A 24,503-nucleotide genomic window follows, 5' to 3' on the forward strand; every position below is an offset into this window, starting at 1 on the left:
CAATTGAGAGTTTCACATTCACAACACCAAGAGCATACAACATTCATTCAAAGCTTTCATTCTCTCTTCTCTAAGCATTGAGCCTTAATCCTTGTTCATTTTGAGAGATATAGTTTGCGCTGTATTGTTCTTATTTCACTCATTGAGGAGTGTTTTCTGATAACCTACCCACTATCAGCTCTTGTATCAGAAAAATGGTGTGTATAACCCTTGTGTGTGTAGAAAGTATTCTACACAGGGAATAGTTGAATCACCACGTGTAAGGTGATTGCAAGTGTAGAGGGTGTTCTACACGGATCCTTTGTAGCGGTATTGTTCAAAGGTGTAATAGGTTTCTATCTCCACCTGAAGGAGGTTGAATAGTGAATTTGGGAATCCTCAAGGGGTAGCTTAAGGCGAGGACGTAGGCAGTGGGGCCGAACCTCGTTAACATACTGAGTTTGCTTCTCTCTTACCCTTAATCTTTATATTTATTGTTATTTCATATTTTGTTTATATTTTATATTATATATTTGATTTATAATTGTTATTTTTTTTATACAACTCAATTCACCCCCCCTCTTGTGTTAGTCATCTGGGCAACAAAGTATTATTGGGTTTTATAAATATGTATTTTAACTTTTTAAGACTTGTATTTATATTATTTTGAAATATAATTTATACATATATAATTAATTTATTTATATATAGATTATCTCGAAATGATATGGATATTGAAATATTTAATTTCAGTACCTTAACTGAAACGGTAATCGAAACGATATTCAAAACTTTACCTTCCATACCAACTCGAAGAATAGAACAACTCCTTTAAAAATTAAGCATAAATGGGTAAACTGCTTTGTTTTATATGATTATTTATTCATATTTGAAAGTAGGGTTGAAAACCGACATATCGGTTTCGGTTTTGGACAAAAACCGAGACCGAACCGATGAGGTGAAACATCTGAAAATCTCGACCGAAACCGGCCGGAGAAGGGGAGGAAACCGTCGTCTTCGGTCTCGGCGTAACTCCGGTCGGTTCGTCGGCGTCGTCGGTGGCTGTGTGCGCCGTGAGAGAGAGCGAGAGACCACGGTGACTGCGTGGCTGGCGAGAGAGAGAGAGAGATACGAAGAAGAAGAAGAAGAAGACGAAGGGAGAGAGAAAGAGAGAGAGAGAGGAGCGGCGGCTGGTGAGAGAGAGAGATACGAAGAAGAAGAAGACGAAGGAGAGAGAGAGAGAGAGAGAGAGAGAGAGAGAGAGAGAGAGAGAGAGAGAGAGAGAGAGAGAGAGATACGAAGAAGAAGAAGAAGAAGAAGACGAAGGGAAGAGGAACGGCGCTGTGTTAACCCTAGGGTTAAACGGCGCCGTTCCTTTTATTATTTTTTTCAACTACTGAGTCCTAAAACGACGCCGTTTCACTTAAGTTTAAGTTAAACGGCGCCGTTCCATATGTGATGTTTTTAATGCACAGGATTTAAACGACGCCGTTCCACTTAAATGAGTGAAACGGCGCCATTTAGATAAGTAATATTTTCAAAAAAAATATAAATAATATAGTCGGCCGGTTCAGCGGTTTTTCCCTGGGCGAACCGCGAACCGAACCGGCTGACGTCGGTTTGGCTTAAATCCTACCGCCGGCCGACCGGTTCTCTGACGGTTTCGGCCGGTTCCGTGCGGCGGCGGCCGGTCTGATCGGTTCCGACCGGTTTGTCAGTTTTTCTGTACAGCCCTATTTGAAAGTAATATTGTTTTTGGGATCCGACTAATATTGAAGCCTTCCACTTCGATGGCAATTATTTAAGAAAGGCCATACACATTTATTAAAATGGTGTCCGCATGTTGCCAAACATCAACTGCCACGATATACAGTTGACTCATTCGAGAGTAAAACGATGAAGTGGATTGATCCCATGGAATAATCACAGATCCTTCATAAATCTGACTTCACTTTCATTATTTTTATGGTCTGATTATTTGTTTTATGGAGCCGGCATCGTCTGTCTTTTAGATTGGGACAAATTCTGACCTACTCAACAGTACTGACTTCTGTAGCATCTCACTTTGAATTACAATATGACTTTTTTTATTTTATTTTTTTGTTCTTTCAAATGAATTACGATATGCCTATCTTCTTTCTATGTTTTATTTCTCATGTCAAGAGATCCAGGGGGTCTGTATCTTAACAAACAAACAAAATGCTATTTTTCATCCTAAATCTTGTACTCCTCGGTCAAACTGACATGCAAATGCCATCCAGCAGCAGCAGATTCAGCAGAATCAAAGATCTCTGTAATGCATAACAACAAATGGAACATTAACTTTCTGAATTGGTTTAAGATATATCAGTAGAATGATAAAGAAACATAAACAAAAGGGTTGTGGGATGGATGTGCATTTGGTAGGTGAGACTGTGAGAGTTAATGTGCATCTTAAATGCCGGAGTAAGATTCCCTCTTCCACCTCTGTCTGGATCACACCCAAATTGCCTAACTTGAGTCCAACTATGCAGTGACAGAATCTTTCAAGTGTGAGGTCTTTTATGCTCGTCCCTTTTTTATTTTCAGTCAACTTATTAATTTCTAGTCTCTGAAGAGCCCAAAAGTCAGAACCTCTCTCTGCCCACCTCTTCTCTTCTTCAGTCATTGATAACTCCAATCGAAACACCATATGAAACAAATCTCATGTCAGATAGCATCCATACTTTACCTTTCTGGGCATCATATGGTATCCATAATTGAATGAAACATGATCTTCGAAAGTTACACTTTATTACTGTCATATTTCTGCTTGCCCTTTGGTGGTGCAGTTCTGTTCGACCTCTCTGGTGTCTGTCTAGTGTCTGTATTTTGCAGATTGTTCTATTTATCGTATTTGGGTTAGTTTTCCTAGTTTCAAGTCTCACATGTATGTACTCTAGGCAACATGGAGACCTCTTATATACGTCTGCTTTGAGCTTTGTTGGATATGTCCTGTTTTTTCTTCTATTTTTTTGGGGGGGTGAAGGGTTGGGAGGTGGTGGGATGGGTTAATCAAAGTAATTCACAGTAAAGCATAGAAATTTAAGAGTCTGAACACGATATTTGCCAAAAATGACAAGGAATCAAAACAACCTTAAGTTCTGAAGCTTTCTTCCATGGTCAAAAACTAAAGAAACCACTCAAAAAAAAGTTTGAAATTTGACAAGACTTTCCTCGCTACAATTGCAGAATCCCGTAAATGTAAGTTACCTCAGCTTGCATGAAGTTCAAGACGAAAGTACGTAAAGGAAATAGTAGCTGACAAGAGTATTTGACCGGTAGCACACACCCAAAGCTAGTATATCTCATCATCTGGAACATCGGGAGTCAAGAACTTCCTTGGATCTTTACTAATTTCCTCGTAATTCAGTCTGGCTTTCACCCTTTCTGGCACAGGCATTAGAGGAATAATGCTATCCCTATCAATAACTCCATCAATTATTCCATATTCAACTGCTTCTATAGGGGACATGTAACGATCCCTATCAATGTCTTTTTGGACTTGTTCAAATGAGCGATTGGTGGATTCTGAAATAATTCTTGTGACATTATTTTTATTATGCATGACTTCTCGAGCTTGAATTTCCACATCTATTGCTTGGCCGCTAGCACCTCCAAGAGGTTGATGGATCATAATCCTTGTATTGGGCATTGCCAGACGCTTGCCTTTAGTGCCACCTCCAAGGATTATAGAAGCTGTAGATGCAGCAAAGCCAAGGGCGACTGTGGAAACATCGGCCCTCACAAGCTGTACAACATCATAAATGGCCATTGTAGCACTGGTGCAGATAATAACAGCAAAATAAAATGAGCCAGTATAAAAAAATGAAGTGGGATAGCCAAGAAACCAAGTTATTATCAAACAAGATGCAGCAAAAGTGGAAATTCCATCAAGGAAACATACTTTCCTAGGTTAGAGTTGGTTGAATTTGAGACTGATAAAAGATAATAATAATTGATCGAGTTTGTGGTGACATACACTGTACCATAGATTGTAAGAGTATTGACCACCCCTCATTTTTAACAGTGCTATTGACACCTATTGTGAGTCCCATATCATCAGATATACTTTCCCACCACAATAGAAAAATATTAGAACTAATTTAAACAATAATAAAGACCAAATCATTAATTGGTTTAAGTGAAAAAAAAAAAAATCATTGCAGATGCGACAAATGAGGAAGGAAAGTTGGGCAGAGGCAGAGGGAACTCATTGAATGATATGGCAGTTGCAAAAATGATGGTGGTGTAGTGAATTGGAGGGTGGTGGGTTGGGACGAGAGTGAAGAGAAGTGAATGGCCCCATGGCGGAAGTGGTTGACGAGGACTGCGCCAGTGTGTTTCAGATAGGTGAAACCGAAGGAGTAACAGTTTCAGATGCCAAGATAGTTTGGATGGAGCAAACGCGATTCCTGTACAACAGATTGTCCTCGCACTTTGTGAATGGATGGTGGCTTCCAATACAAGCTGACCAATGGGATGGAACCAATCATGGCAGTATGATTCACTGAACTGAGACTGAGGCTACTCTGGCCGTATGGGCAATAAATGAATAATAACCATTCTAGACGAATTCTAGACACCGTTATTAAATCACAGCTCCGGCAGCCTCACTACAATCACGTAGCACCAGAAAGTTACAAAGGCAAAAAATGATCACTTTATACTTGGGCTTTCCCAGACCCAATTCACATTGTGTAAAACCACGTCAACATGTCATGACATTAATAAGGATAGTATCAAGCACTCAATCAACGGTTAAATAAATTTGAAAATGGACATATTCAACACTTGAATGCCGGCTTCAGTAACAATATAGAATGTAGAATGGTGATTGTGTGTGTGGAGATACCCTGAAAACTACCCTTACACATTCATGCCAAGGTAATTTGCCCAAATTCTGGGTGTACTAGAAATACAAGAGCATCTTTAGCTCGTAGAAGTCCCTGTGAATCAATCTACCTTTTCTCTACTAACGTCGAATGCCACTTCTCAGTTTTCACGGAAGTCAAATAGGACTAATCGGCTCAGTTGAATTAACCCTTTTCATCTGCTCAACCTATCAAACTAATCAGGTAAAGTGTAGTTATCCCTTTCCTCTTATCTACTTCGTCAACCAAAAGGAAAATGACAGAAAAAAAATTTGACCTCAAAGCGCCGCCAGGGGAATTGATAAAGAGGCGGATATCCTTAGTGTGGTCCTGAGCGTCCAACAGAAGTAGCTGACTGATAATGGCGTCGGCCACGAAGTCATCGATGCTGCTCCCCAAGAATACAATCCTCTCCCTGAGCAAGAGCCCCATGGCGTCGGCTTCGGCGCCTCTCATGGCGGTCGCCGGGGTCTGCGGAGGAGCACCCGAGAGTTCGAAACTAGCATGGCTCCCATCTCGGGACCGTAGCTGAGCTTCGAGGGCTGTGGATTTGGGTGGTTCGGGAGCGTAGGTGTGGGGGGAATTGTGAATGGAGCTTCTGGGATGGCGCGAGGGAGTGAAGGGAATTAGGGGCTTGAATGAGGAGTAGTGGAGGGAGGATTTTGGGCGAGAGAGGAAGTGAGAGCATAGTAGGGAAGACGACGGAGAAGAGGATGAGACCGAAAGCAAATCCATGGCGGTCTCTTAGGTATGGGAGTGAAACGCCGTGTAACTGAGAAGTGATGGACCTCGCCGAGAAACGAAATTACAGTTTTAAAAAATTTATTTTTGCAAAAGATAAAAATTATTAAAACAAGTTGCGAAAATAAAAAGAATAATAAATAAATTATAAGAAGTAATAACCTTATCATTATCTGACATAAATTATTAAAACTACTGCAATACCATTTACTATTTAAAGGAGTAATGTTACGTATAATTATTAAATATTTAAGTACCGTATAATCGTTTTAAAAATATATATATAATCTACTATTAAAAGATTAATTTCTTTTCATAAATCTTATACTTATTTTTTTAAAAATGATTACATGGTGCATGCTAACGACTATCACTATCATTTTTTTTTTTATATTTATATATATACAATAATTCTATGGACAACCAGCTTAGGTTCCCATGGCGGCATCGGCTTATTTTAAAAAAAAAAAAAAGAAGCAAACAAAGTATAAAAAACGTAGGAAAATCGAAAGCTTGCCAAAAATTATGTGACCCATTTTACACATATATATTCTAAAAAAATTTCAAGAAAAGTTTTAACACATGGTGAAAAGAGAAACAAAACATTCAAAAAATTTTCCTACCTAGAAAACCTACAGTAAACAAATCAAAGAGCTCACCCAACGTCCCTCCTCCTTCCTAATCCAGAGAACTCTGCTAGTGTATACCCATTTCATTCTTTTTTAGGAATGCTCCACTTGCCATTTGATTTTTCCTTACTAAACTTGCAAACATGAATATGGAGACTGGAGAGCCTGCTGAAAGGATGAAAGAATGAGGTCCTGATGCCTTCTAGAAAATATTCTGCTACCAACCCACTCTTCACTTGAACAATTTAAGGAATATAACTCAATCTTCATACCAGACTTTTTGAGTCAACAATTCACTCATATCCTCTCTCCCTTTTCTCAATGCTCAACCAAAACATTCATTAACTATTTGCTTTTCAAAAAACTTCATGAGAACTCTTAACTTTTCTTTAGGAATCTAATCAAAATCTCCAGAGCCACTTGGCTGCATTGTTTCCCTTCAATACTCAAAATTTATGGTCCAAAAAATGAACTCCTCAGTTTCCTTCTATACACAAAGTTTAACTCTAAACCGTGTTTAACTTTCAACTAAAGCATGTGCTCAAACAATATGGTATTCACATTCAAAAAAATCACCCATTTCTTGATGCTTTCCCTATCAAAAGTCTCCTCCTGATCATCATTCTTCACATCTCGATCAATACCCGAAATGGGTTTTCCTCTGATCCACCAAGAACCCCTCTTCTCCCTGCCGACCACTATGGTCACATACAGGCCCAGTGAGCAAGTCACTCTTCGTCTTCTCCTCGAACCCACAAACCAAAGCCACGAACCCACTCGAATTCAACATGATATGCAGAAATAAGAGCTGCAGTGCAATGAATCAGATGAACAAGTTTGTAATAAGCAAGGGAAAAACTCACGGGATGTTGTTCTTCAAGTTAAGTTTCGAATCCATTGCGTCTTCTTCATCTGGGAATTAAAATACAAACGACGTTGTTTTGTAATGTGTCACATAGGACAAGTTGCCACAATGGGGACACAGCCTGACAGCCCGGTTGTAGATAGACTTTTTAATATATATATTATTTTGAGTACACCACACCCGAAATGTTGTGACATTATGTTTAGATCCTAATTGGGTAAAGCTTTCCCTCTCGTTTACTTGCAACACGACCACCCCGCCTCACGGCCGCTCCACCAAAACTCTCTACCGAATCGAATTTCTTTGTAATCGCTATCTTCTTCCTCTTCCTTCATAATTTTCTCTAGATTTTGTTATAAGTGAGTTTTCATTCGTGATATTTAAAATATATACATATAAAAAAAAAAAAAAAAAAAAAAACACACCATTCATACAAGAAGAAATCACAAGATGTCGCTCTTGCATGTCTCTATGTACCTGTTTCATGACAGTTAGCCCAAAAATAGCGTTTACAATTACAATATAAATTATAAAATACCAGGAGATTAGCAGGAAATTACAATGTAAAATCACGACATTGAAACTTAAAAGGAAAAATAAAAAACTCTTAAGAAAGTCTTACAAAGATGCGTTTATGGCATCGTATAGCACAAAAGGTCGTACAACCCCAAAGCAGTCAGGATGCTAGGCAAGTAGTCACTCTACCATACTTCGATCAAGGCATCACAAGTTTTCTTCATCTTCTTGTGCATCATCTGCACTCGAAAGGTGATTGAGTGCAACTCGTGCCTTTTTTGGTTCGGATGAGGCTTCATTTCTATCATCTTGATCACCCTTCCGCTTCACCCCTTCACCATCCAGTTCATCGTTGTCATCATCTACAACGGAAGGAGCTCCATCATCAGGATTTTCTTCTTTTTCTTGCACAGATGGCTTCAGGTCAGATTCTTCATCCTTCTTTCTACCATTCAGATCTCCTTTAATGGGCAACCTTTCGCGCTCCTCGAGTAAGGAGCGAATTTCTTCATTGTTGGCAAGATCAATGGGAGTCTTCCCTGATTTTGTCTTGATGCTAAGACTTGCACCTTTCCTTACCAAGTACTTGACAAGTTCTGAGTGGGATCCTTGGACAGCATAGTGTAATGGAGTCAGGCCCTTGCGAGTAGAAGCTTTAGCAGAGGCACCTGACGAAAGTAGAGTTCGTACAACTTCTAAATGACCCTTTTGGGCAGCAAAGTGAATTGCACCCATGTCATCCATGGCGGCGGCACCGACATCAGCCTTATTCTTGCAAAGATAACTCACCACCTCTGCTTGGCCAGACCATGCAGCTAAATGTAGTCTATGATTAAGGTTGCTGTGTCAAGGAAACAAAACCTGATTGCTAGAATGCTAAATGATGGATAAAAGTTTCACAAATAAGTCTCTGCCCATTAGTAAGTGAATTCTTCCCAGTACTCTAACAGTAGCAGCTCTATGTTATTTATAAGTTGCAAAGCTGACAGGGAAACAAATTAATGGCCAGTGGAAGATACTGGAGTAAAGAGTACATCAAGCCAAGATTAACATATAGAGTACATGACGAACTTAGCATCTTAATAATACCATGTATTTTGAGAGATAATGGGACCCCCTGCACTTGAATTTGACTGTCCAGGTTCTCCCTAAGAATAAAATTAGAAAAAAAAAAAAACACCTCAAAGAGTTCATCTCATATGGCACAACTACTTTCACCGGTGTTGTGTAAGTATTTTTTTTATCTATCACCATAGCCGGTATCAAATCCATCTTCCAATCCTCTTCTTTTTACCAGCCAAATTCCTCTCTTTTTGTTGTTGTGATAAAAGATTTAAGATGAGAGGCAATGAGAACATAAAAAAGGAAGAGATTTGGAAGTCTGGATTTTGTAAGGAGACAATTTTATTTTCTTGTGGTCTTTAAACACCCCCGCGTTGCTATTTGGAGGTCCGATGGGAATCCATAAAACATTGAATATCAACAAACATGATGGCATCGACAAGTTCCCCAAATAACAAGAAATGACACTTAAGAACACAACAGAGACATAAATAACCTTGACAAGTCTATAGGGCCTTCTCACCCTTACAAAGTAATTTAATTTCATAGATATATATCGCCAGAAAAGTAAGTTTTTGAAAACTAATGTTTTTATTAGAGTGACCATCTACGATCTACAAATGCACAAATAGGTCTCAAAGCGACAGCCATGTCTAAGTAGATTCTCCAATAAAGCATGAGCAAGCCATTCCAATTACCAAATCCCAAAAACACAATTCAAAGATGCATGGGGAGATTAAACAGAAAGACCCGACAAAATTCAGTACGAAATTCTTTATTTTTCCAAACATTGCTGTTGTAACACAAAATACCCGGAAGAAGCTGCAGTCAAGTCCCTCATTAATGAGTGAGAACTCGGCAGCTTCACCTTCTCCTATCATCTGTTATCCCGCCCCTCCGTAAGTTATGATCACTGTGTAAACGTAAACTAGAGATTTATGAAAGCAGAAAAACTATGATAGCAGCCCCCAAACTCGTGTTTTAAAGTGAACTAAAGGCTGCAAACAATTTTATTATCCAGTAGAAAGAAAATTACGAACTGGGTAATATCGAGTTTTCTATCGCTCACCTCATGGTCACTCATAATAGAAATAACAATACTAACGAGGCAGATAAACTTCGTAATTTTATTTATCTAAAAGTAACTTGAAGACTCCAGAAAGTATATCTCTTCCACCATTAGGTTTTCTCGGGAACCAAACAAGACACAAATAAGAATCCAACTAAAGCAACCAAAAAAAGGGTGGAGAAGAGGATACGGAGTTCTAGAGTGCTTATCCCTGGAATTGACTGCCAAAGGGTTTGTGCTCAATATTAATTGCACCGCATTCAGGTCCCCGGACCGAGCCGCGTTGTGAAGATCTCCGCCCGTGCCCGATTTCTGAGGATTCCCCATTTTCCCCCTTGTCGCCGCTCACAGGAAGCAACAGTGATATTTCTCTCGAGTTTCTCGGGCAAAACGCACTTAAGCCCCCCCCCCCCCCCCCTCCCCGCCCCCCGTGGGTATTGTAGGCCCACCCACTCAAAAGCTGGGCTTTGTTCGGCACTTGACCCAATCGTATTATTTTGTTTTTATTTTTTATTTTTAGTTTTACCACATTTCTTTTAAAATATGAAAAAAATAGACACAACATTAAATATTTAAATAATTTCTATATTATCTGCAAATTTTATACAATAAAACCGACTTAATTTATAAATTTCTCTCTTTATATATTAAAAAAATAGAAGATATCGAGCATCCAGAAACAACTTTGCAAATAATCTCGATGATGCACAAGAAATCGAAAATGAATATTTTGTAAGTATACCTTAGATAATTTAAGAAAAAAACCTCTCAATCTAATGGTTATGGAATTCAAACCTCGAAGTGTTAGACCTTAGAAGAAGCATACCACTAATTACCAAAATCAAGACTTTTACCACTTTGAGCTAAAACCTATGGGTTATAAAAAATAAAACTTTAAATAATAATCAAGGAATATAATAAGCAGTTACAAAAAAGTTAAAATTATAGTGACACATCCTCCATAACAATTATTTCAGAAAAGAAATAAGATATATTATTTTTTAAATGAAAAATGATAATTATATTCATAAATATACAAGTGCCGTATAATTATTTTTAAAAAATAAATAAATAAAAAATTTATATAAAAAAATTAATTTTTTAATTATTTTTTAAAGTAACTGTACAATATTTACATACTCCATAATTATATATAATATTATTCATAACTGTTACAGTCTCTTTTTTTTAAAAGAGAATTTACTGTTTGTTTTACGCCACCTTTAAATTGTATTTCTTTATCTCTTTCTAAATTGAATAATCTTTTTTTTATTTAAAAATGAATAATCTAATTTGGTCAAAAATATTCATTGCCTACACAATCACGGGCCAATTGGTTGGGCCTGGGATTCAATTATCAGCCGCAAAGAATTTACTATTGCGAAGCTCACAATTACATAACTACCCCAATTCGGTCCAAAAGATGATCTAATCTGAACCGTTGCCAACTCCGTCCAAAGATGATTTAATCTCATCCGTCCAATGTATGAGATCCGGGCGGGGGAGTCCTCTAAATCCCTAGAACGACTTACCTTAAAAAGAAAAAAAAAATTCCTAGAACGAGAAACTCCACGCTAATCAGCCACGAGGTATGCAATTCGTCTCTGGGTCTCAGATCAGATGTGGTTGATTTCTTCAATTATCATAGTTTTCATGGTCTTACTTGATTGCACATATGCTGGTCTGTTCTTTTACTTTGGGGTTTGTGTAATTTGGAGCAGTTTGTTTTGAAGTGGGTTTTATGTTATTTAATCGAGCACGAAACAGATTTTCGAATGTTAATGCCAGTAATAGCTGATAATCCCAAGTTACAGCATCATATTCATATTAGTGTTTCAGAAACTGAATCGAATATGGATATTTGTAAAAGTTGAAACATTCTTTGGGATTGTCTCCTTCCGCGGGTTATGGTATTCTTTGAATTCCCTGGTTCCGAACCATACGGCATATTAACAGTTATGAGCTAATTAGAGAAGGTGACCTTCTGTCACTGCTTTTTTTGTTTCACACATTACTAATTTACTATGAATGAGCAACTAGAACTGGTGTGTTTGAATTAGATTATATATATTCCCTTGTTCAAGAGATATTTTGAAAAAAATTTACAATAACGGTAGATTTTTCTGTTCCTCTTGAAATTCGCTCTGGCTTACTTATTAACACACAGCTTCTTAGAAGTGGACTACAAACATATAACACAGATTGCTGAGAGTTTATCTGCCTCGCGTGAAATGGGGACTAGTGGGCCAAAAACAGCAAGTGAGCCAGAGTGATTTTTGAGGGGATAAAAACCATCTAGAGTGTTCTTTGATAAAGAGGTTGACTCCCTTCACCCATCACTATGTATGGCCAATGACCTCCTTGCTTAGTTTGTTCTTATCCTTTATGGGCTCGGGGCCAATAGTTTGCCCGTTCAATTGGGACATCTATAGTGAATTTGTGGGTTGCAGATGCCTGATATGAATCATCTGAATCATTTTTTCACTGATGGTACTGCTGCATATTTAGTGGCTGTGGCTGGGGACAACAGTAGGATGAAGGTTGACTAACCCTTCTATGATTCTAATACGCAATTGTGCTCCTTTATTTTGTCATGAAAGTGATACCTATTAGGTTTTGATAATACTTTCAGTTGGCACACTGCCATAATAAGAGGTATTATAGTTTTTCCTTTTGGGTTAATGGCCCAAACAGGAGAAGAAAGTTAACAAATGTTTTTTGTTTACTTATAAAAAAGAAACAAATGTTTCAGCTGGTTCTACTGACGGTTTTGCTATTTATAGGAAGCTCGGAACTATTTTGAGCATGAGTTACTTTATATCTTAGGGCACAGTTATTTTGCTCTATCCGATGTTTGATGTCTATGAAGTTAAGTTGTTGGATTGTTTTCATTTTTCAGGATTCAGTTTCCAAACAATCAACTATGTCTTCTTCATATCTCCCAGCAACCACTGATTCTATTGCTCAGGCTTTAGAAGCCAAGACCCCAGCTGAGGCCATCTCTATTCTTTACCGTGTGCTTGAAAACCCATCATCTTCTGCTGAAGCCTTAAGGATCAAGGAACAGGCAATCACAAAGCTTTCAGATCTTCTAAGGCAAGAGAATCGAGCAGAGGATCTCCGAAACCTTTTGACCCAATTGAGGCCCTTTTTCAACCTGATTCCCAAGGCAAAGACTGCAAAAATTGTTCGTGGGATAATTGATGCAGTAGCTAAAATACCAGGCACGTCTGAACTCCAGATTTCCCTCTGCCAAGAAATGGTGCAGTGGACCCGTGCTGAAAAGCGAACTTTCCTACGGCAAAGAGTGGAGGCAAGGCTCGCATCTCTTTTGATGGAAAACAAAGAGTACTCACAAGCTTTAGTTCTCCTTTCTAGCTTAATAAAGGAAGTGAGAAGGCTAGATGATAAGCTGCTGCTTGTGGACATAGACTTGTTGGAGAGCAAACTCCATTTCTCTTTAAAGAATCTCCCCAAAGCCAAGGCTTCTCTGACAGCTGCTAGAACTGCTGCCAATGCCATATATGTGCCCCCAGCTCAACAGGGTACTATAGATTTGCAGAGTGGGATCCTTCATGCAGAAGAAAAGGACTACAAAACTGCTTATAGCTATTTCTTTGAAGCTTTTGAAGCTTTCAATGCTCTTGAAGATCCGAGGGCAGTATTTAGCCTCAAGTATATGCTGTTATGCAAAATCATGGTGAGCCAGGCTGATGACGTGGCAGGAGTAATATCATCCAAAGCTGGGCTGCAATATGTGGGGCCTGAGCTGGATGCAATGAAGGCTGTGGCTGATGCCCATTCAAAACGCTCTTTGAAGCTTTTTGAGACTGCCCTCAGGGATTTCAAGGCTCAGCTAGAGGAAGATCCTATTGTCCACAGGCACCTCTCTTCTCTGTATGACACGTTATTGGAGCAAAATCTCTGCAGGTTGATTGAACCTTTCTCCAGGGTTGAGATTACACATATTGCTGAGCTGATTGAGCTACCGGTTGATCATGTGGAGAAGAAATTATCTCAGATGATTTTGGATAAGAAGTTTGCGGGTACTCTGGATCAGGGTGCTGGATGCCTCGTCATTTTTGACGATCCCAAGATAGATGCAATATATCTGGCAACACTGGACACCATTTCAAATGTTGGCAAGGTCGTGGATAGCCTCTATGTTAGGTCTGCCAAGATAATGGCATGAAGTTCTGGAGTTATTACCTGTCTTTCCTGTTTCTATTTCAAAACAATTACTGTGTTTTCTCACCTGAGATGCTTCCTAGAAAGATTAATGCGTTGTTGTTTAGCCTAAACTCTTTTTCTGGGTTGATTTCCGAGATCTACATGTTCTCTGAGGGAAAATTTTCACATTCTCTTGTCTCACTGTCTTTTCAGGATCACCATTTCAGCAAGAAAAATTCTATTCATCTCCACGCACCATTTTTTTTAAAAAAAAATTTGTATTCTTTTTAAATTAATTGAATTTTTATACTCATCATTCATATATCAAATATTTGATTAAAAAAAAGGGAAAAAAGAAGAAGAGTGATGTGTGAAGATTTGATTAAAAAAAAGGGAAAAAAGAATAAGAGTGATGTGTGAAGATAACGAGTAGATTTTTTTTATTGTTATTATCGTCGTTACAATAATAATAAATTTTGGTCCGATGTTACTGATAGAAATTTTGTTTTCGGCTGAAAAAGGCCCAAAGAGGCCCAAACCAAACCACTCGATCAGTGTCAGGATACCATCAGGCTAGGGTTCAATTATTTTCTGTGAATTATTATTAATATATTAAATTATAAATATTATATGACCTCACATTTCCATCTCTCAAGAAATATTAATAAAAAGTGTTTTGTTGTCTTTTTCTTTTTATTTTTTAAAATATTTGGGTCCACGTCCCTAGAAATGCTAAATTCAAGTCACATGCACGAATGTAATTATGTATTCACGTATGTATAGGTGTATATAAATTATATTAAATATAGAGTAATATTAGATAAAATTTTATAATATATAATTCTCGCATATTTTTTTAAAAAAAAGTGTGACCCCATGTTAAAAAGTGGATTTTTTTTTTTTTTTTCATTTGAATCCCAAATTTATCTAATATTTTAAAAATAATGTGTGGATCTTACCTTCAAAATTTAAAATTATACAAATCATTTCATATAAATATTAGAAAACCTATTTAGAATCCTTATTTTTTATACACCCAACATATTGTTATGCTAAAAATAATTTTTTTTTATTTACTTAAATTTATAATAGATCGTATTATAAGTGGTGTGCTAATGCATTGGTTTATAAATTGCAAGAATATATTATATATATATATATATATATATAAGAAATGATAGTTGTAGTCGTAATTGCGTAAATATTGTATAATTATTTTTAAAAAAATAAATAAATACAAAATTCATATGAAAAGAAATTAATTTTTTAACAATAAACTCTACTTTTTTTTCAAATTGAATGTACGACGTTTACGTACTCTACGACTATATATAACGGTTATATAATATATATATTCATATATAAAAGGAAAAGGATATGCCATTGAGAGCCTCGACCCTGAGTGATAGTTTCAAGGGAATATCTTTCTCCATACACACACATTGTTCACTATATAACACCACGCGAGAAGTGCGAAGCAAATCAGGCATCGGAGTTAAGGCGGGAGATAGCAATATGGGTTTGAAGGTCTGCCATAATACTCTCTTTTCAAACCTTCTTAGAAATCTGGCTTTTTTTTTTTTTTCGGCTGACATATTTTCTTTCGTTAGAAATTATTTCTTCGAAGTAGAATCCATATTGTTTTTCTTTTTATGAATGGCAGAACCCATAAACATGCATCACCATCGAGTAGTATCCACATTGTTCTTTTATTTTTAATGATTCTAAAGAGATTGCTGATCCTTTGTTTACATTTTTTGTATTAGACTCAATTTGGTTCTTTCAGTTATGGAAATTATTGTGGTAGGAATCAGTTCAGAGCTGGATATTATACCTGTTTCAGGAGATCAATACAAGAAAGGAGAGGGGGAACTTTTTGGTTTCAGGAAGTTCTTCCCTTTAATTGAATTTACCATCATTTTTTTTGTAAATTTGCTTTTAGATTATCTAGGAAATTAGATAACATTTTGGATGCACGTACTGGTTTATTATCATTATTATCAAAGAGAACCATCTTGATCTAGTTTAGGCATGATGAATAGGTATTCGGTATTGGAATTTCAGGTCCTATATTCTTGGCATCATTAATGGGTTCAAACTTCAGTTTTCTGATTTGAATGACTCCTTTCTGCTTTTATCTTGGCTTGAGAATAAAACCCATTCGTAGCAGAGCTTTCCTTAAAAGGACGAACTTATGCTTCAATAACTTATAGTTCTTTTGGCTTTTTACATGCATGTAAATGTGTTAACAGTAAGAATGTGCTGGCGTTAATTAATGCAGGAGGAGTTTGAGGAGTATGCTGAGAAAGCCAAGACCCTGCCGGAGAATACCTCAAACGAAAGCAAGCTTATTCTCTATGGGCTGTACAAGCAGGCCACCGTTGGACCGGTGAACACCGGTAAGCATCTGTTGATTTTTTAACTAAAAGCTTCTTTTTGAGAAAATGAATTTTCACCCCTTGTGCCTTTTTTGTATCTAATTTTCAGGCCGTCCTGGAATTTTCAGCATGAAGGAGAGAGCAAAGTGGGATGCATGGAAGGCTATTGAAGGTAATGGTATTCTGATCTGTTAAAAGGGTGATGAATAGTTTAGTTAACTCTGTTGTGAGAAGTATCGAACCTTTTCTTTTCCAGGAAAATCCAAGGAGGAAGCAATGAGTGATTACATAACCAAAGTGAAACAGTTGCAGGAAGAAGCTGTGGCATCTGCCTGATGTTGTCTTGTTCATGCATAATTCCTCTTTATTCCCTGTTTTTTGGAAACTACATTGTAATAACTAAAACAAGCATCTGCAGTTTTCAAACTGGAAATGTGTTGTCTTGATTCCTCAAATATGTTCTTTTTTTTGTGTTTGTTAATTTGAGTTGGCCAAAATTCTTGAACCCAATACAGTGCCTGCTTTAACTTAGCTTAAAAAATTAGGCTAAGCTGCTTATTTAATATTTATGCTCAAATATATGGGTGTGGCAGTTCGGCTTAGGGAGCTTAATTGAATTGAGATTTCCTGGAGTTTTTTATTGAACTCTAAGGCCTAGAGTGGGAGAAAAATAAACACCTAAAATAGGTCTCATAGCATTTATTGAGCATTTGATGCTTTCTAAAAAAATTTGCTCAAATAGCTATAAATGTTGTGAAATTTACTTTATGTGTCTATCTATCTCACTCTAGGCCTTAAAGTCCGGTCAATAACTCTATGGAGTTCAAATCCAGCTCAATCCTCTAAAAAAATGGTACGAAAAATAGCGTCAGAACCTGAACCATTTACCTGTTGTCATTTTGATACCATCGCCTAGATTACCATTTAAGCTCTGTCATTGGTGAATTTCAGCTTACCAAACAAAGAAGAGTTCCATGTAGTTGAGAGTTAGGTTTGCTTTATTACTTTTCTATGTAGTCTTGGGTTGTAAACTTAGTACTGCCCAGTTGGGTGTAGTACCAAGTGGACAACGTGAACTTCAAAATGCCAATAATCTTGAAAAAGAAAGGTTAAAAACTGCCATAAATGAAATATCTTTGACTAACTTTGCTCAATCACCGAAGAGACCAACAAACCCATCAGCATGTGACCCACATGCCGCCCTATATTTCTTCGAAACAGTTTTATATTTCCTTGTCGAGAAATAGGAAGAAGAGGAAACAAGCATCTTTATCGGCCGTCCAAAATGGCAAATTTGTATCGCATCTCAACTTATTACGTGATTGGTGGCAACCAATTTATTAGGTCGATGCTCTATTTTCTAGTTTTAATCAATGACGTGTCCCACACTCTCGCTTTTTGAGTAATGTTACATACAGTTATGAGTAATACACTATATGCAGTTATGAAGTACGTAAACGTCATATAGTCATTTTAAAAAATAGTAGAATTCATTATTAAAAAATTATTTTTTCCCTATAAATCTCATGTTTTTTCACTTTTTTCAAAATGATTACACTGTACTTGTACACTTACGACTACAATTATCATTTATCATCTTTGATTCATGTCTTTAGTAAGGTAAGGCTAAGCCAATCTCTATGACTATTTACGGATATTTTTACTCAGACATAAACTCCACACTATTTCTCATAAACTCCACACTATTTCTAATTTTCCATGTTGTTATTAAAAAGAAAAAAAAAAGTTGATATACATTTTAGATTCATAGAAAAGTTCTGCTGGAGCAACATAGAGCATGGTTCTCAAGGTGATCCTGTTGTCTTGGGATAGATGTTAAAGTATGTTTTCCACTTTGCTTTGCAATTGCAGATGATGATAAAAGTTGCAGCTTGTCTCTGTCCCTAATGTTTCAGATCTATGTCGACTACATTTTAAAGATGTAATGTTACGTTAAGATGCTATTATTAACAAAGCGGAACTTTCATATACAGGAGACATCTAACTGCCATTTTATTGCTTAGAAAGTATGATACCAAAAGAGCATATGCATATATTTTTTGTGGATCAAGATGGCTTGAATATTCTATTGAACAAAAGGATACCTTGACATATAATAATCCCTTACACGAGAAGCGCCATCTCTTGCCAGAATCCCTTCAAGATCTCCTATAATTCTGGCCAGCCATATCTCCAAATTCCTCTGGATTTCTTTCAAGTTGTTTATGATCGAGTCTAGAGATCTCCTTGTTGTCAGTTTGGCCTGGCTCCCCACCTCATCTCCATGGTAACTCTTCCCAACTTCAGTTCGTAATGCCATGAGCTTCTGTCCAGTTTCTGATGCACGCTGCTGAAGTCTAAATGCCTCGAGTAAAAACTCTGTTTGCCTTTGCGTTCGAAACTCTGGAGTAAGGGTCGGTTCACTGGGATCACTAGCCTGCTGTAGAAACGAGGAAAGCAACTTTAGTAACAATTTTTTTGATGTGACATTAGCAAATACCAACAATGGAAATAAAAATCACAACAATTTGTAGCAGCAGGCAGAGGGGTGACTTGTATCCTAACATTAATCTTTCACCAATAATCAGGGTAAACCAGGAAGTGCTAAAATAGGGAAAAGAGAAAGGAGAATTGTGGGCAGGGGACATCTGTGTTACATTTATCATCTTTTTGGGTCTCAACAACAAATGTTTGACATACTCTTCCACAGCAAGATAGTCTTAAAATAGCTTTGTAGATGCATCATGTAGGATTTTTCGTTTAATTACTTCACAAGGGCAAAGGGAACAGCCTTTTAGTTCCAGTTGGTCACCATTACAAGCGGGACCTCTCTCATGCATAGATTTAACATGTAGCTGATTCATTCAAGTGATGATGTGTCTAAAAGCATCAAATGATGATCGAGACTAGTCATGATGTGTACGAGCAAAGAAGCAATAAACCGGAAGCAGTTGAGCATTACCATGCTTCTGCAAAGATCATCAATCTTCCCTGCAAGAGCTTGACATCTCTTTGCTTGCTTCCTGATTAGTGTTGGTACTTTTGATAGATCACTGTTACCCACGCTTACCAAATTCATGAGTTCCCGTTCAAGTAACTTTAGTTTAGAGGCAACTCCAGTTGATTCACCGTCTACCTTCCAAGGGGATTCCCTTCTAGGCAAGCAAAAAATGTTTTCCCTTTTGTTAGTTGTAGGGTGTTAGCAATACCAATACATTCTTCAGAAATTATCAGTGATAGACAGTTTCCATATACCTTGGTACAAAATGCTTCATATGATACAATGATTCGTGAGATTCATACGGTAGGTCCTGCAAGATGAGACACTCAAACTTCAGGTCCATAAGAAATGCCTTCATTCTCTTCACAAATATAGAATTTAAGCATCATTGCTATTAGAATATCAAAATAACTTAAGAATTCTACACTATCAATATTAGACCTGAAATCCCAATGAGAGATTAAAGTAGTATTATGCTGCTAATGATAATTAGTTGACATATATCCAGCAAACTCTTTTTTTCTTTTTCAGATGTGTATGCATGTGCCATATAGTTAATATAAAGTAAACTCTTTTTGCCCTTTTTGGCCATTTAGCGCTATCTACAGATGCATCCTCCATCAGACAATTGGAACTTATGTTAGGTCTTCTCTTTATCTATTGGGTGCTCTTCTCTTGAACAAGCTAATTCTTCATCCAATCCCATCCATCAGTTTTCATCAAACAAACCCTAACTATCTTATACAGCTTTCTCTCATCTACTACTCAATAAAGATCGTGGCTACTTTCTTGCAAGTGTGCTGAATCTGAATTATTCTCCATCATGTTGTCCACTCATGCAGTAGATTCAAATATTTTTTCAACATATAGGCCTCTTCCAAAGGCTAATCTTTTTTTGTTCGTTGTTCAATTATATTCAATTAGAAAACTAGGGGATTCAAAGGCATTGGAAAAGAAAGTTAATACCTGACAGAGGCCAGCTCTTTCCGCCCAAAACTTGGAAGCAGAGGACGCCAACAACTCAGAATCAAATACATTCTTCTGATGATGATTAAGCTGCGGATGTGGTTCCGGACGCTCATAAACAAAGTTCACTTCAACCGAACTGTCTTCCTCTTCCTCCCCAAACTCGTGATGATCAACCCTGCTAGTCCTGGACATGAAGCTAATTATTTCATCCCTCTCGCCCACCTCCTTCTCCAGCTCCTCCACCCGCGCCTTGTACTCTGCCTCCCTCTTCTCCAGCTCCGCCACCCTCTCCCTCAGCTCCTCGATCCCCTGAAGAAGCCGCCTCTCCTCCGCCTGCCACGCGTTCCGGTGGCTCGCAAAGATCTCCACCACCCGGGCATTGGCCTTGGAGTCCTCCTTTCTCCGGGACTTCATCTGCCTCAGCTGCTCCTCCGCTTGCAGGAGTCTCAAAGAGAGTTCCCGGACTTGGTTTTCTAGGGCCGGTACCAGGGACATTGCCTTATTGGGAATCAATGCCAGCGACACTGAGAAGCTGAGCCCCAGGTAAGTTCGCACAAGCTTTTTCACTTCCTCTTCTTGTTCTTCATCTCTGTCTTCTCCCGCGTCCTCCTCTAGTACGGTACCCAGTTCTCCTCCTCCTTTTTCTGCCATTACTTCCTTCGACTCCGAGTTGCAAGACCTTCGACTCCGAAGCCGAGAAAAAAAAAGACCTTTGAGTCCACAAGAAAGCGGCTTTCTTTGCTTTTTATGGGGAATATCTCCCTCTGAGTCGAAGGTTGCTTTCCGATTATGAATTTACGAAAATGGGTCTTGCAGGGATGGAATTAACGAAGGTTGTGTTTAACCAATCCCTCATAAAATATCACTGCAATCTCAAGGAATATATTTTCATTTCAGACCTTGATTCATACCATCAAAATATCAGCAGATCAGCTGTATATCAACCTTAAAGATTCTGCCTTTATATATTCACGACGCCGTTTAGGACAATTAAACTCATGCTGTCCATATTTAGCTGTTCAGAACTTCAGATTCAATTCTCTGCTATGATTTCTGGTATAGTTTGTTTCTAAACATCATAAGAAAAAAATATCAATGGCATTGCCAAGCCTTCCTTCCATCTTCATATTTCTCACCGTTTGTCCCAGTCTGAGCGTGTGGTTGCAGACTTTAAAAATGAGGAAGGGTAAGCAAGGCTTTCTCCTTTTCTTTCTTTCTTTTTCTTTTTTTCTTTTTCCTTTAAGCTGTATTAACGAAGAGGTTCTTTAACAGCTTTTTGTTTTGTCTATTTCTCCACTTTGGTTGACTTTTATTGTCCAATGGGCAATAGCAAGTTAAAGTGGGAGCCTTGGAACACCCATATCTGTCTCTCTCTTCTACCCAAAAAACCCTTCATTGGACTGTCAAGATTTTGTTGGACAGTATACAAACCTTTTGATATGAAAGCATATCTCTGCTTTGATTCATTTAAAATTGAGGGTGTTTGCCTTAATAATAATAAGAGATTTATATTGGTGGGGTTTGATTAATGTAGATTATGAATGTGAATCTCAATGGATATGATGCTTAGGATTTGATACCTTTGACAGTTCTCTCCATAACTATTGTAAAGAAAAAGAAGATTCATTTATTAGTTACCAAGCTGGTTGGGACTTTATTGTTCTTAACATCCTTTGATCGTTTGGCTGCATTTCAATTTCCAGATTATGAAAAGGAGATAAATAAAAATTCGAAGTTTTTAGTCAATGTTTGGAATCAAATGTTTATTTTTCTCTCTTTTATTTTATATATTTTGAGCTAGTGAAACGAGTAAATCATACCAGAACAATCTCTGCCAGAGAAAGAAGATTGAGAGAGAGCATGTGCACTGTGCAGAAGGTGCAACAATCGATGAATCGTCGATGAATCAACTTGGGGAACTTGATAAAAGGTTGGATCTACTGAATCAATGTTTTAATCAAATGTTTTTCTTCTTTTATTTTATATATTTTGAGCTAGATAAACGAGTAGATCAAACCATTACCAGAACAATCACTGCCACAGAGAGACACAGAGAGAGAGAGAGAGAGCATGTGCAGTGTGCAGAAGGCACGACAATCAATGAATCAACTTGGGGAACTTGATAAAAGGTTGGATCTACCGGATTACCTAAAAAAACACGTGTCCCACGGAACTATGATTCTGTGATGTCGTGGAGCTGACCCGGCAAATTTATGTTTTGTAACTGCTTGTCTGGAAAAACTCAATAGTAAAGGACACCCGGAAAAAGATTGTTCAAATTTCGGCTCTTTTTGAGAGTGAAATGACCATCCACCTTTTCCATCTTGTCTCCCTCTCGTACCAGCTACTGAATTGCTTGGATTTAGTATTGTCTTCACGACCAAGATGGCTTGGGCTCAGATAGGATTGCTTGGATCTGTCATCAAAGTTCAGCTGCCTATGGCCCTTGTAATCTTGGATGCTTTCTGCACAACCACATGCTTTTTCGTGTCATTGCAGTTCTAATCTTTGATGTTATATGGATTTAACCCAAAACATAGATGTCCATTGGGACCCAATCCCAAACCCCATACAAATTGTTTCCAAACTCGGTCGCCAACACTATGCAGGACTCAAAAGACTCCCAACAGAGGCTCCCACGGCAGAAATTATCGGCCCCATCGCATGGCTATATGCATGTCAATTATGATGCAGAAATCCGCAATGATCCTATTCCATTGTTGCATTTCTGCATTAGGATTCCGCCGGAATTGACTAAGCTCTCCTGCCTTTAAAAAACTCAACCTTAAGAAGTTCATCCCAGAATATGATTCGTCAAATCATTTTACCAAGCGCTGCTCAGCCCTGGGCTTATTTGTGATTTTTAAATCTCCTCCATCATTCAGAGCATCGTCTCTGTTTTCTGAGTTTTTATTTGAAAAAGCAAAATGGCGAGTAATTGTTTCAGGTTACCCATTATGGTCTGCAGTTCAGGTTGATCTTGGCTGCGATTGTCAAAGATGAAAAAGGTCTGCTTGAATCAAGTTCTTACATTTTTTTTCAGATAGAGAGAGAATACAGCATAGTTGAGAATGCGATCGACTGTATAATTGTTTGGCTTAAAATACTTGTCGACGCCTGCAAAATATCAAACATCTATCCTATTTAGCCGACCATCTTACAGAGCTAGACATTGATACCTTCTCCGTCTGCCTGCTCAAATTAAATGGTGTAATTGAAGAGAGATTAATACAGTATTTTATTAAATAACAGTTGGGATTCATAACTTTTTATCTGCATTTTTCCTTCAAAGATGGAGTCGGTTCAGCACTATATTGCTCAAATTGTGCCTGATTCATATACATTTTTGTTCTAATTTGTGAGAAATTTGGTGGGATCAACATCAGTACTTCAACTAGATTAGGGTACTAACCATTCGATGATGAACCAAAACAGCTCTTTTGATTACACCATAAACATGCGAAGACCACATCAATCTGTCCTAGAGGACCACGTTTCCCTAAAAGATAAATACCTTTTTAATCCTAATTCTTATTATTTCTAATTAAATTTGGTGATGCGATATGGAGGCAATAAAATGTCTCAGGTCCATAATGGGTTTCTAGCCCAACCTAAGATGGAGGGCTCCACTAGAAGATAACATAAGGACAGAGAAAAAGAGATAAAGATGGAACAAAGGTTGAGGAAGGATAGAGTCTCATAGAAAAATAAGATAAATGACATAAATGAGAGTTAATGTGACATGAAAGAATGAGAGACTAAAAATGAAAGGGAACCTTCCAGATGACTTTTTGACTAGACTACGGCTTTTGGAGTTTTTTTAACTTCATGATAAGGATTCTAACAACAGCATTTTTTTGAGAAGATTGACATTTGATCTCAATTATATAGTGATGATAAAAGATTATAAAAGACTATAAAAAAACCATATTATAGTATATTTTCTCCTCCTCAAGCCCCTACAAATGTAGACATTATGCTGAATTACATAAATTTATATATCTTCGCCTCTTTTATTTTTTCTATATTTATTTATTGTTCACTACCATAGATGTATGCACAGACACTATATAGTCATATCGAACCACTATTGGGGACTCTAAACCACACCAATCAAGGCCCAAATAGTCTCAGCGGACTAGTAATGACTTTTTCTCCCCTTTCAGCCTAACGTGTTAGTTTTAAGCATTAACATGATATATTTGAAGTGATACAATACTCATCCACATCTT

At 37.6% G+C, this 24,503-nt stretch overlaps 5 protein-coding genes across 8 annotated transcripts; 2 read left to right on the plus strand and 3 right to left on the minus strand.

Moving 5' to 3' along the window:
- Window positions 1-2,112: 2,112 nt before the first annotated feature.
- On the minus strand, window positions 2,113-5,683 carry LOC122290275 (ATP-dependent Clp protease proteolytic subunit 4, chloroplastic-like). 2 transcript variants are annotated; one of them, XR_006236343.1, is made up of 3 exons: window positions 5,149-5,683; window positions 3,211-3,779; window positions 2,113-2,270 (listed from the first exon to the last, which is right to left on the minus strand). XR_006236343.1 is itself a non-coding variant. In XM_043097903.1 (2 exons), the coding sequence occupies exons 1-2, from the start codon at window positions 5,604-5,606 to the stop codon at window positions 3,296-3,298; spliced, it is 942 nt and encodes a 313-aa protein (XP_042953837.1). In that variant the 5' UTR covers window positions 5,607-5,683; the 3' UTR covers window positions 3,042-3,295. The 2 variants fall into 2 exon arrangements, 1 of the variants encoding a protein (XP_042953837.1); XM_043097903.1 differs by lacking the exon at window positions 2,113-2,270 and having other exon boundaries at window positions 3,042-3,779.
- Window positions 5,684-7,537: 1,854 nt separating this feature from the next.
- On the minus strand, window positions 7,538-10,143 carry LOC122290130 (ankyrin-1). Its single transcript, XM_043097682.1, has 2 exons — window positions 9,944-10,143; window positions 7,538-8,448 (listed from the first exon to the last, which is right to left on the minus strand). Exons 1-2 carry the CDS (start codon window positions 10,078-10,080, stop codon window positions 7,830-7,832), a joined length of 756 nt encoding a protein of 251 aa, XP_042953616.1. The 5' UTR covers window positions 10,081-10,143; the 3' UTR covers window positions 7,538-7,829.
- Window positions 10,144-11,187: 1,044 nt separating this feature from the next.
- On the plus strand, window positions 11,188-14,111 carry LOC122290026 (26S proteasome non-ATPase regulatory subunit 11 homolog). Of its 2 annotated transcripts, none has more exons than XM_043097538.1 (2): window positions 11,188-11,342; window positions 12,653-14,111. In XM_043097538.1, the coding sequence occupies exon 2, from the start codon at window positions 12,677-12,679 to the stop codon at window positions 13,943-13,945; it is 1,269 nt and encodes a 422-aa protein (XP_042953472.1). In that variant the 5' UTR covers window positions 11,188-11,342; window positions 12,653-12,676; the 3' UTR covers window positions 13,946-14,111. The 2 variants fall into 2 exon arrangements, with proteins under 2 accessions (XP_042953472.1, XP_042953471.1); XM_043097537.1 differs by lacking the exon at window positions 11,188-11,342 and adding an exon at window positions 11,448-12,293.
- A 1,188-nt stretch (window positions 14,112-15,299) lies between these two features.
- On the plus strand, window positions 15,300-16,811 carry LOC122290155 (acyl-CoA-binding domain-containing protein 1-like). The gene is made up of 4 exons (XM_043097721.1): window positions 15,300-15,450; window positions 16,205-16,322; window positions 16,411-16,473; window positions 16,558-16,811. The coding sequence occupies exons 1-4, from the start codon at window positions 15,301-15,303 to the stop codon at window positions 16,635-16,637; spliced, it is 411 nt and encodes a 136-aa protein (XP_042953655.1). The 5' UTR covers window position 15,300; the 3' UTR covers window positions 16,638-16,811.
- A 1,479-nt stretch (window positions 16,812-18,290) lies between these two features.
- LOC122288971 lies at window positions 18,291-21,436 on the minus strand. Of its 2 annotated transcripts, none has more exons than XM_043095814.1 (4): window positions 20,269-21,436; window positions 19,557-19,612; window positions 19,264-19,453; window positions 18,291-18,741 (listed from the first exon to the last, which is right to left on the minus strand). In XM_043095814.1, exons 1-4 carry the CDS (start codon window positions 20,920-20,922, stop codon window positions 18,388-18,390), a joined length of 1,254 nt encoding a protein of 417 aa, XP_042951748.1. In that variant the 5' UTR covers window positions 20,923-21,436; the 3' UTR covers window positions 18,291-18,387. The 2 variants fall into 2 exon arrangements, with proteins under 2 accessions (XP_042951748.1, XP_042951747.1); XM_043095813.1 differs by having other exon boundaries at window positions 19,264-19,456; window positions 20,269-21,434.
- Window positions 21,437-24,503: the final 3,067 nt, after the last annotated feature.

The sequence above is a fragment of the Carya illinoinensis genome, chromosome 12, assembly GCF_018687715.1.
Source record: "Carya illinoinensis cultivar Pawnee chromosome 12, C.illinoinensisPawnee_v1, whole genome shotgun sequence".
Taxonomy (NCBI): Eukaryota; Viridiplantae; Streptophyta; class Magnoliopsida; order Fagales; family Juglandaceae; genus Carya; species Carya illinoinensis.

Coding starts and splice junctions, on each gene's coding strand:
- LOC122290130 (XM_043097682.1), bottom strand. CDS start 10,080: ATGGGGAATCCTCAGAAATCGGGCACGGGCGGAGATCTTCACAACGCG. Junction 8,449..9,943: donor GATAAGCACTCTAGAACTCC/GTATCCTCTTCT, acceptor CCTTAATCATAG/ACTACATTTAGCTGCATGGT.
- LOC122288971 (XM_043095813.1), bottom strand. CDS start 20,922: ATGGCAGAAAAAGGAGGAGGAGAACTGGGTACCGTACTAGAGGAGGAC. Junction 19,457..19,556: donor ATGAAGCATTTTGTACCAAG/GTATATGGAAAC, acceptor TTGCTTGCCTAG/AAGGGAATCCCCTTGGAAGG. Junction 18,742..19,263: donor ATGATCTTTGCAGAAGCATG/GTAATGCTCAAC, acceptor TCGTTTCTACAG/CAGGCTAGTGATCCCAGTGA.
- LOC122290155 (XM_043097721.1), top strand. CDS start 15,301: ATGCCATTGAGAGCCTCGACCCTGAGTGATAGTTTCAAGGGAATATCT. Junction 15,451..16,204: donor ATAGCAATATGGGTTTGAAG/GTCTGCCATAAT, acceptor TAATTAATGCAG/GAGGAGTTTGAGGAGTATGC. Junction 16,474..16,557: donor TGCATGGAAGGCTATTGAAG/GTAATGGTATTC, acceptor TTTCTTTTCCAG/GAAAATCCAAGGAGGAAGCA.
- LOC122290026 (XM_043097537.1), top strand. CDS start 12,204: ATGCCTGATATGAATCATCTGAATCATTTTTTCACTGATGGTACTGCT. Junction 12,294..12,652: donor GGGACAACAGTAGGATGAAG/GTTGACTAACCC, acceptor TTCATTTTTCAG/GATTCAGTTTCCAAACAATC.
- LOC122290275 (XM_043097903.1), bottom strand. CDS start 5,606: ATGGATTTGCTTTCGGTCTCATCCTCTTCTCCGTCGTCTTCCCTACTA. Junction 3,780..5,148: donor TCCCCTGGCGGCGCTTTGAG/GTCAAATTTTTT, acceptor TATCTGCACCAG/TGCTACAATGGCCATTTATG.